The sequence below is a fragment of the Motacilla alba genome, chromosome 1, assembly GCF_015832195.1.
Source record: "Motacilla alba alba isolate MOTALB_02 chromosome 1, Motacilla_alba_V1.0_pri, whole genome shotgun sequence".
Classification (NCBI taxonomy): domain Eukaryota; kingdom Metazoa; phylum Chordata; class Aves; order Passeriformes; family Motacillidae; genus Motacilla; species Motacilla alba.
In genome coordinates, this window is record NC_052016.1 from 8,696,176 (window position 1) to 8,706,105 (window position 9,930).

The following is a 9,930-nucleotide window of genomic DNA, read 5'->3' on the forward strand; positions in this document are numbered from 1 at the left end:
GCTGGGCTGGTCCAGCCTCCTCGGGGCTCGTGGGAGCAGCGTGGGGGAGCAGAGCATCTCCTGGAGGCCCCAGGGTCCCTCGGTGCTGCTGGCAGAGCACCAGGACCCGGGGACATCCACCAGGGAGCAGCCAGGGTCGCTGGAAGCTGATGAGTCCTGGCAGGCAGCAGTGCTGGCTTCCCATTCAGGTCTTGTCAATTTAAATGTTAATTCAGTAACTAAATTAATTACCAATGGGCTGAGCCCAGCCCGTGTGGGCTGTCCCTGGGCTCGGCTCTCTGGAGCCAGTCTCTCCTGGATTCACCCTGCTCGGCTGCTTCTTGCTGGGGGAGGACGTGGCTGGTGAAGGGCTGAGAGCTGGGTGCTCCCTGCTGTCCTGTTCTGGGAAAGCTGAGCAGTGCTGCCCGGGTGTATGGAGCCTGCTGGAGCACCTGAAATCCCACCTGAGGGCCTGGGGTGGGAGTGGAACCAACAGCCCCAAAACCTGGTCCCCGGAGTCACAGGGAGACCCACAACCGCAGCTTGCCAAAAGGGAAACTGAGGCACAGGGAAGAGAGAAGTGGCCTCAGGGATCCATCCTGCCCATGCAGAGCAGCATTTCTGAGGCTGGGCAGCCTGAACAATTAGAAGTGATGAAGATCATCTAAAAATAGGGATTTGTAAATGTCAGGCTGGCGAGTGGCTGGGGCACGTGCCGTGAGGAGGAGCAGCTCTGCTGGCTGCCTGTGCCCGTGTGTCCTTAGGCAGGACAGAGGCCTGCTCTGCTCTGCCCTGGGGGGATCCTGCCTCCCTGGGAGCTCCCCAAACCCCCCAGAACTGGCTGACGTGGATCAGCCTGGACAGCCAGCACCAGAGGCATCTTCTGGGCTGTGTGATCCTGACAGGAGCTGCAGCAGATCCCAGCTCTGCTTTGGGTTCAGGGACCAGGCCCTGAACACAAGTTATTTTCCACTGGCTTTTGATAGGAGCAAACATCAGCGAAGGCCCGAGGCCCCGTGGATGATCCCAGCCTCAGGATCTGGGTGCTGTGCTGCCAAAGCCACCTCAGATATCCACTTCCCCTCTCTGTGCCGATGATGGGAGCCTGCTGGCGCAGGGACACCCAGCAGATGTTATCCCCTCCATCTCCTCCACCCCTGCCAGCTTCTCCCTCATCCCCAGAATCCCACCTGTCCCCAGCGTGCCAAAAACTTGCTTAAAACAGCTGGGAACAGAGGTTTATTTGGAAAAATAATCCAGATTGGGGCAGATTAGTGGAAACACATCCTTCCCCATCTGCCTGGGCAGTGCTGTGCCAGCTCCCTGAGTGGCTGCCTGGAGCCAGGCTTGGGGAAAACACACAGGGACTTGAACCTGCTCCCTGAGCCCCCTGGCCAAGCTGAGTGTCCCCAGCCCCTGTCCTTCAGGAGGAGTCCCTGGATCCCTGGTGGTGTCATCTCCCGCCCCTCCTTGCTGCTGGGGACAGGTCTGTGCTCAGCAAGGAACGCCCATCTCCCAGCAACATCCCAACCTGGCTAATTAGAAACCTCCATAGGTAAGCAGGAGAAACCCCTGCTGACAATCCCACGCTCTTTGGCAGGGCACAGGAGCCACCCTTGAAGCAGAGGAAGGACAAACGGAGTACTGTGCTGGGCGTGGTGGTCCTGAACCACCAGTGTTTCAAGTGAACCCTGCTGAGGACTGAAATCCATTTCTGTGATGTTTTTCCCTTGGGCAAACCCTTCCCTGCTATCAGGAGCTCCACCCTGCTTGCTTTGTGCCTCAGTTTCCCCAAAGTATGAAGGCAGTGTCCCTGTCTTGCTTTTCCTAAAGGGATCGTTGAGAAGCAGAGGGGTTTTTTCCTCCCTCTGAAGCTTTGGGTTAATTTGTGATAATGAGGAAGGAACGTGAGGACTAAGGAGCCTGGTGTGTAGGCTGTAAGGGGTGAAGTTACTTGGGGAGAATTAATTATCATTATTTCTGTGTTTCTGTACGGACAAAGCAGCTCGTGGCTGATTTTCTTCCCTGCCCCAGTGCAGGAGCACCACAGCCCGTGCTCAGCGAGGACAAGGGTGATGTTCCAGCTGCCATCACCACGCTGGGAGTTTTGGCCTCTTCTGCACTAAAGGAGAATCACATTCAGCCTCTTTCCTGCAGCCCTGGGCACCTGGGCCACCAGGGGCTACCCTGGTTTGGTGACACGAGCACCTGAACTGCCCCAGGATGTTCTGGGGGCTGGGTGCAGCCAGGGCTGCCCACCCACATCCCCCTCCCCAGCCAAACCTTCCTGCCTGCCCGCTGGATGGGCCCAGGGAACATCTGAGCTTTGGAAAATAAGGAAGGAAAAGCAGATCTCAGAGCCTGTGCTGGCTGCAAAGCACCGGTGGCATTTCATGTGCAGGGCATATAAATAGACATTTTTTGACATTTTTCCCCGTTTCGGTGATGAGCCACTGCAGGGGGCTCTGAGCACGCTCTGCTCGGTTCCTATCACGGGTGCTGTTTCCATCCTGCATTTCCCTCGGCTCCAGGAGCTGCTGGGGTGGCTTTCTGCTCGGGCAGCAGCTCCTGCCATGAGCTTGGGACAGTGGGAGGTGCACATTCCTTCATGGAAAGGGACAGCATGTAAATGCGATGGCAGCTGGGGTTCTCCAAACACAGCGCCTTCTTTGAGAAGCCAAAAAGCACATTTTGAGTCTCAGCTCATTGACAATGCCCTAATCCAGAGGTTCCCTACTCCTGCTCCTTTGTCATGTGTGGGTATGTGCTGTACAGAATAATATTGATGCTAACAAGCCCCAGGAACTGTGCTCCCGCAGTGTTGTCTTTATCCACCCCCATCCTAGCCCCTGCACATCCCCTGGGGGGGCTGGCATATCTGGAGGGGTCTCACTGCACCCAGTTTGGAGGGCCAGGATGGTCCAAACCTTTCGGTGCCAAAAGGAGACGTGTCCTCATCCCTGGGCACCAAAAGCCACCACCTCCATCCCTCTGACCTCAGGAAAAGCTGGAGCCACCAGCTGCCCCGACCAGCCATCCCTTCAGAGAGAGGGCTTTGGGGTCAGGGAGTGTTTGGCCGCTTCTCATTTTGCCTGGGGGCGATTTCCTTCCTGTTATCTACCCCGGAGCCTGGTGCCTGCTGCCAGGCTGGTGCTGTGCTCCCTGCTCCAACATCCCCCTTCTCCCTGCACCCTCCAGGCTTCTCCAACATCCCCTTTCTGCCTGCAGAGCCCTCCAGGCTTCTCCCTGCTTCCTCCGGGCTTCTCCCTGCTCCAACACCCCCCTTCGGCCCGCCGAGCCTTCCAGGCTTCTCCCTACACCGTGCTCACCCTCACCAGGGCTCCCCCTCTCCGTCCCCATGAACGGGTGCTGCAGTCATAGCTGGGGTGTGCTCTGCCAGATGTGCAAGCCCACCCTGCTGGCCCCATCCTTTGCTCGGGGGCTGCGGTTTGGCTGCACTGGGGTGGGGAAGTGGGTGAAGGTGAGGGCAGGCTGAGATCTCTCCCCTTGCAGCTGGCTGCATGGAGTGACAAGGTGGCACCGGAGCCCACCAGCTCCTACCATGGGGGGAAAGCCTCAGGAAAAGGTCTTCAAAATGCAACAAGTTCCACAAGGAGCTGAGCCGTGGGGCTCCCCAGGAGCCAGGACAGAACGAGGAACCAGCTCCCTGCTCAGTAGGACTAGCTCAGAACATCCAGAAAATCATTTTGATTCCCAGTACTGTATCCCCACTCGAACACAGCCCAGCCGCAGGCTCTGTCCTGTTCTCCTTTCCCAGCTGACCCACCTCGATACCGGGATTTCAAAGGGGGAAAATGCAAAGGATCCCGCACCAGGCTGCGTCCCTCCCGGAGCCTGCAGGCATGCCCGGCATGGAAACAACTGTGCTCCCCACCCTGCACACGCAGCCGGGCTCCAGGAACGCAACTCCCACCGAAGTCTCACTTCGGAGCCTGCACAGCGGGCACCAGCTGCTCCTGAGCATCCCCGCAAACGCCCCGGCACGGCCGGAGGCAGCCGCGCTCCTCGCCCTGCCCGCAGCAGCCTCCCGCCGCGGGGAAAGGCAAACGCAGCCGCCTCAAAACGCAACGCTCCGCTTTTCCTGCCAGCACCGAAACTCAGCAATTTTTAAGATGCCACATTCCGAAAGCTGCAGCTTCCTTTGGGGAAGCCCCGCAGCCGGAGATGCTCAGCGCGCCGGCACCTCGTGAATTAGGTACCAAAGCACCCGGGAGAGAAAAATTGCTTTAGAAAACTGTTACCTGGATAATTTTCCCGAGCCCCTGTGCTGCTGCCAGGGAAGGATCAGGACTGGCAGAGGCTGAGATCTGTGCAAAAGCCACGCAAAACCCCTCTGCATGCCTGGCCACCAAACCAGCTCAGCGAGAGAAGTTCCTAAGCACCGATGAAAGCAGAGGAGCCCAGAGCTCCCTTCCTCTGGCAAACCGACCACAGTAACTTCGCCTGAGCCGCGGGGATATTCGGAAATCGTTTGCAAGGAGCTTTATAGAAAATAGACGATGGAGTGGGTGCAGCTTTCAATATATTTGCTCTAGGATATAGTAACAGGCACTAAAGCAAACACGGGCGGGGGAATTAGGGCGGGAGCTTCTGCTTGGCTCGTTTTAAATTACAAAGTGCCGAGACAGCCAGGTCTACGCTACATTCTAGAGTCAAAGGGCTGCCCCCGCGTGCCCCGGGGAACATGCACGCAGCCGGCGGAGGCGTTTCCTACAGCTGCATCGCCTTGTGCCTAGAACCAGCTGGAAATGTCATTGAACAAAACCTAATGGATAAACGGGCTCGGAAAAGCACGCCGCTTCCCGGGGGGGAGCAGCTGGACGCGTTCTCCTCTTTGCAGCGAGAAGAAAAGGGAAAAACCAAAAAGAAATCGAGTTAAACTTTGCGCCTGTCAGATAGAAATCTAATAGGAAAGAGAGCTGTACACGGTCAAAGTCAAGTCGAGGCTCCAGGAACGTCCAGGAGGACAGTTTCAGGTATTGCCCGCGGCTTCCCGGGCTGCGCCAAGCCAACACCCGGGTGCGAGCGCCGAGCCGGGCGTGGGAGCTCCCCGGTGCTCCGGGGCCGAGCCGGGCGTGCTCCCCGCCTGCGGGCACAGCCACGGGGGAACGGTCCAGCCTGCTGCCCTGCGGGAACCCGTCGGGCCGGAGAGGGAGCGGCAAGGGGGAGCCGGTCCGAGCCCTCCGGGCAGGGTCACCCCGCTGTGGCGCACCCCGAGGCCGGCTCGCCCTCACACATCGATCGTCGGCGGTGCCGCGAGCCGGGTGCCGTGCCGGGGGTGCCCTCAGAGGCCGGGGGTGCCCTCAGGGGGTGGCCTCAGAGGCCGGGCGTGCCCTCAGACCCGGGGGTGCCCTCAGAGGCCGGGCGTGCCGGCGCAGCGCGGGTCGGCGTCCTGCTCGTAGCGGTAGTGGTAGCCCTCCATCTGGTCGCGGCACGCCTCGCGCAGGTTGTGCAGCCAGCGCTTGATGCCGCGGCGGTTCAGGTAGAGCACCATGAGGAACACGACGCCGATGAGCGCCAGCACGATGCCGAAGAAGACGTAGGAGGCGGTCTCCAGCTCGGCGGGCTCGCCGCCGGCGCAGGCCAGCGCCTCGGGGCGCAGGCGGAGCAGCGCCGTGCCGCGCAGCGCCGGCGGCCCCGCGCAGCGCAGGCTCCGCGCGTCGAGCACGCGGGCGGCGGCGGCGCGCAGCCAGGCCAGGAAGGGCCGCAGGCCGCAGTCGCAGCTCAGCGGGTTGGAGGCCAGGCTGAGGCGCAGCCCCCGCAGCTCCGGGGCGTCCAGGCTGCGCAGCTCGGCGGCCGCCAGCCGCTGCAGCGAGTTGTTGCGCAGGTCCAGCTCCTCCAGGCCGGGCGGCAGCAGGGCGGCCGGCAGCGCCTGCAGCGCGTTGCCCGCCAGCTCCAGGCGCCGCAGGCTGAGGTTGCGCACGGCCAGGGCGAGCTGCTCCTCGAGCGGGGCCGCCAGCAGCGCCTGGTTCAGCTGCAGCGTGCGCAGCAGCGGCGCCCCGGCGAAGGCGCCGGCGGCCACCGAGAGCAGCGGGTTGTGGCTCAGGTCGAGGGTGCGCAGGGCGGGCAGGCCCTGCAGGGCCATGTCCTCGATGGTGTGGATGTTGTCGTGGCGCAGGCGGAGCAGGCGGAGGTCGCGCAGCGGGCGGGCGGCGAAGGCGGCGCGGGACAGGACGCTCAGGTTGCTGCCGGCGATGCTGAGGTTGTGGACGGCGGCCGGCAGCTCCCTCGGCGGCTCCTCCAGCCTCTCGTAGCGGCACTGCACCAGCTCGGGGGTGGCCACGCAGTAGCAGGCGGACGGGCAGGCGGCGGGGGCGGCGGCGGGGGGCACGGCCAGCGGCAGCAGGGCGAGCCCCAGCCAGGGCAGCCAGCGCCCGCCGCCCGCCGGCCGCGCCTGCCTGCGGGCCATGCTGCCCGCCCGGGCATGCAGCGCCGCGCCGGGCCGGGGGCTGCGGGGCGGTCGCCGCTGCCTCGCCGCAGCCCCCCCGGGGCCGAGCTGCCTCCGGCGCCGCGCCCGCACACGGCGGCTCTGCCGGCAGCGCCCGCCGCGCCGCTGCCCAAATCGGGCCGGGGGGGTGGAAGGGGAGGAGAGCGAGGAGGAGGAGAAGGAGGAGGAGGAGGAAGAGAAGGGGACAGGTTGGGGCTGCCCGGCGCTGCGCGATGGGCTGGGGAGCGCCGCGGGCGGCGGCCGTCGGGGGGAGCTGAGCCGGGCCGGGCTGAGCCGGGCTCGGCACCGAACCCACCGAGCCCCCCGCCGCTGCGGGGTCCCGGGGACTGCACGGGGCTGCCGCAGCCCCCTTGCTACCCGAGGAGGGATCAGGAGATGCCGCGGTCCCCGCCAAGCCCGGGGAGGATTTGGAGGCTGTCCCGGTCCTTTCCCAGCAAGGTGGGCGTTGGGGGGCTGCTGCGGGGTGCCCCCCCGGCCCTGGGGAGGGAATGGGGGCTGCCACGGGGGCCTTCCACCCCTGGGAGGATTCGGGGTATTACCTCAGACCCCTTCCATTCCAGGAAGGAACTGGGGCTTGTCTCAGCTCACCTCCAGCCGCGGAGAATCTAGGGGTTGTCCCACTCCCCTTCCAGCCCCGGTGCCCGTTCCCCGACCTTCCCCTCAAGCCAGACACCCCGCAGCATCCCTGAGCATTGCAGGGTTATCTCCCCCTGCTTCCAAGCCTGCTTGGTCCCCACCAGCATCCCGGGGCTGCCCAGGGCTGCGGGCACAGGGGGGATCATAAGCCCCAGGGCACGGAGGGTGGTGTTGGGTGGGCACAGAATTTTTGGATGATGGAGCGCTGCACAGCCAGGGACTGGGAGCGCTGTGTTCAGAGCCACATGCAGCAGCAGTTGGATCCCCTTCAGTATCTAAATACTTCTATGGACCTGAGCTGGGGTCACATTAAATAAACCCCATCCTGGGCACACAGAGTCCCAGAATGGTTTGGGTTGGAAGGGATCTTGAAGCGCATCCAGTGCCACCCCCTGCCGTGGCAGGGACACCTTCCACTGTCCCAGGCTGCTCCAAGCCCCGTCCAGCCTGGCCTTGGGCACTGCCAGGGATGGGGGTCTCGTGGATCTTGATTTTTCTCCTCCTCCCTGTCCTTATCTCTCATCCTGACCTTTTCCCCTCTTATTGGGGTTCCTTTCTCCAGAAGCTCTCCTGAATTTTACAGGGACCAGGGGAATTGTGAATGCTGCTATGGCTGGGTGGCTTGAGCTGCTGCTGACCACCCTGTGCTGCACTTCCAGAAATTGGACAAACTCTGAATTTAAAGTTGCGGTGTCTAACAGCAGCCAGAGAAATCAGAGGAGCTTGTGGAAGGGTGGGGGAGAGAAGTAGACCTGGGAACATGCCAGATAACTGTGTGCCATCACATACTGAGGTGTGGGGCAGCATCCACGGCGGCTGAGTGGGGAGAGCCAGGTGTGCAGTGGGTCGTGCTGAGCCAGCACTGCAGCACTCCCAGATGGAGCCTCCTCTCTCCCAAAATAGCACTTTGCAGCCCATTTATCACATTTAATTGCTATATATAAAGAATTGATAGCACTCTGGAAGACAAGGCAGTGGGTGGGTGAGGTCAGGCCAGGTGAACCAGGTCCTGGCAAGTCTCGCCAGCCAGGCTGTGAAGATCCCGGCACCTCTCAGTCCTTCTTCAGGCTCCTAGGACAAGGAGGTGCCACGAGAAAAGGCAGGCACCTTCCCTCCCAATCCAAAAGCCATAAAACACGGCAGCTGAGTGATGCTAGAGGTTGTGGGAGAGCATGAGGCTCTCTGCAGCTGACCCTTCTGACTTTGAAGGGTGGAGATGCTCTAAGGTTTGGAGAGGAAGGTGTTCCAGGACCATACTGCAGCTGGGTGACTTTGGGGACGTGGGGGCTCTTGCCTGGTGGCACCATGGTGACTTCCTTGCCTGCTGCAGACACCCTGAACTTCTCCAGGGGTGGCTGGGGGCGGTGGAGTTGCAGCATGCAGCTCAGCAGAGCTGTGAGCCTTTGGGGAGCCAGGGCTGTGCCAGTGTGTGCCGCAGCTCCCGAGGTCCCAGCACCCAGCACCCACCCATCTTGGTGTTACTCATTCCCGGCTGTCATGCTGGAACCTGGAGACCCTCAAACACGCTGTGTACAGACCTTCAAACCCCTGACGGGCTTGGATCGATTTGAGAGCCTCCTCCACCATCCCCCCTGACCATAATTTTGCATTTGAGGCAGCATTGAAGACTTCCTGTGGTTAAAGGCCGGGAGATTGCGTCTGCCATTGCCATGTCTCAGGATGAGATTAGGTCAGGCTGATGTGATTTGTTCCTACAATTCCATACAGACCGTTACTCATTGCCTCGTTATCTTCTGGATGCTTCCAAGGAGAATTGATTGCTTGTGCCATGTCTTTGGTAACTGCTGTCAGGACACCTGCTCTGTGACATCTCTTCTCTTCCCCCCCTCGTCAGTGGTGGCCCGGGTTATTTTGGGTTTTGCACCCTGGGGATGTGCAAGCACAGCTCTGGTTCCTCTCCCACCGTGTCCCACGCTGCTTTTTGCTGGTGGTGCTGCTCTTGTTTGCAGATGGCTTTTTAGTGAAGGCTGGAGCAAAAAGACAGTGAATGCTTTCGCTGGTTCCTTCTAGTGGTAGAGGGCATCGTTCCTTCCCTCTCCATCCCTCTCTGTTTCCTGCTGCTGCAAACTGAGGCTGAAGGCTCTCCTCATCTTCCTCTGGGCAGAGAATAGATGGAGAGCAGCCCTGAGAAGAAGGACCTCGGGGGTGTTGGTGGTAGAAAAACTCGACAGTTTTCAGCAGGAAGGGGGGGACTCTGCCCCTGTGCCCAGGTGAGACCCCACCTGCAGAGCTGCCCCAGCCCTGGAGACACAGCAGCAGCACCTGGAGCTGCTGGAGAGAGCCCAGAGGAGGCCCCAGAGCTGCTCCCGGGCTGGAGCCAGGCTGGCAGAGCTGGGGGTGCTCACCTGGAGAGGAGAAGGTTCCAGGGAGAGCTCAGAGCCCTTGCAGGGCCTGAAGGGGCTCTAGGAGAGCTGCAGAGGGACTGGGGACGAGGCATGCAGGGACAGGACCCAGGGAATGGCTTCAAATTGACAGAATAGGTTTAGATTTGATATTGGGAAGGAATCGTTCCCTGGCAGGGTGGGCAGGCAGGCCCTGGCACAGGGTGCCCAGAGCAGCTGTGGCTGCCCCTGGGTCGCTGGAAATGCCCAAGGCCAGGTTGGACACTGGGTCTGGGGGTACCCTGGGACAGTGGAAGATGTCCCTGCCAACACTGCACCATTTGAACCCAGCTATTAACCTTTGCTCAGCCAATGCTGGCAGCAGCATCCCTTTAAAACCCACACCTGTGACACTGGAACTGCTCATTTCCCTGCAGGAGCATGCTTAGAAAAATGCTGGAAAATAAGGAATAATTTTTTTCAATGTTTCTCCCATGAAACTGT

At 61.2% G+C, this 9,930-nt stretch overlaps 1 protein-coding gene across 1 annotated transcript; it reads right to left on the minus strand.

Annotated features, from left to right (window-relative positions):
* Positions 1-4,504: 4,504 nt before the first annotated feature.
* Positions 4,505-6,584, minus strand: TPBGL (trophoblast glycoprotein like). Its single transcript, XM_038137915.1, has one exon. The coding sequence runs from the start codon at positions 6,407-6,409 to the stop codon at positions 5,354-5,356; it is 1,056 nt and encodes a 351-aa protein (XP_037993843.1). The 5' UTR covers positions 6,410-6,584; the 3' UTR covers positions 4,505-5,353.
* Positions 6,585-9,930: the final 3,346 nt, after the last annotated feature.

Bases quoted from the DNA above. Each gene is read 5' to 3' on its own strand.
- TPBGL (XM_038137915.1), bottom strand. From the start codon at position 6,409: ATGGCCCGCAGGCAGGCGCGGCCGGCGGGCGGCGGGCGCTGGCTGCCC.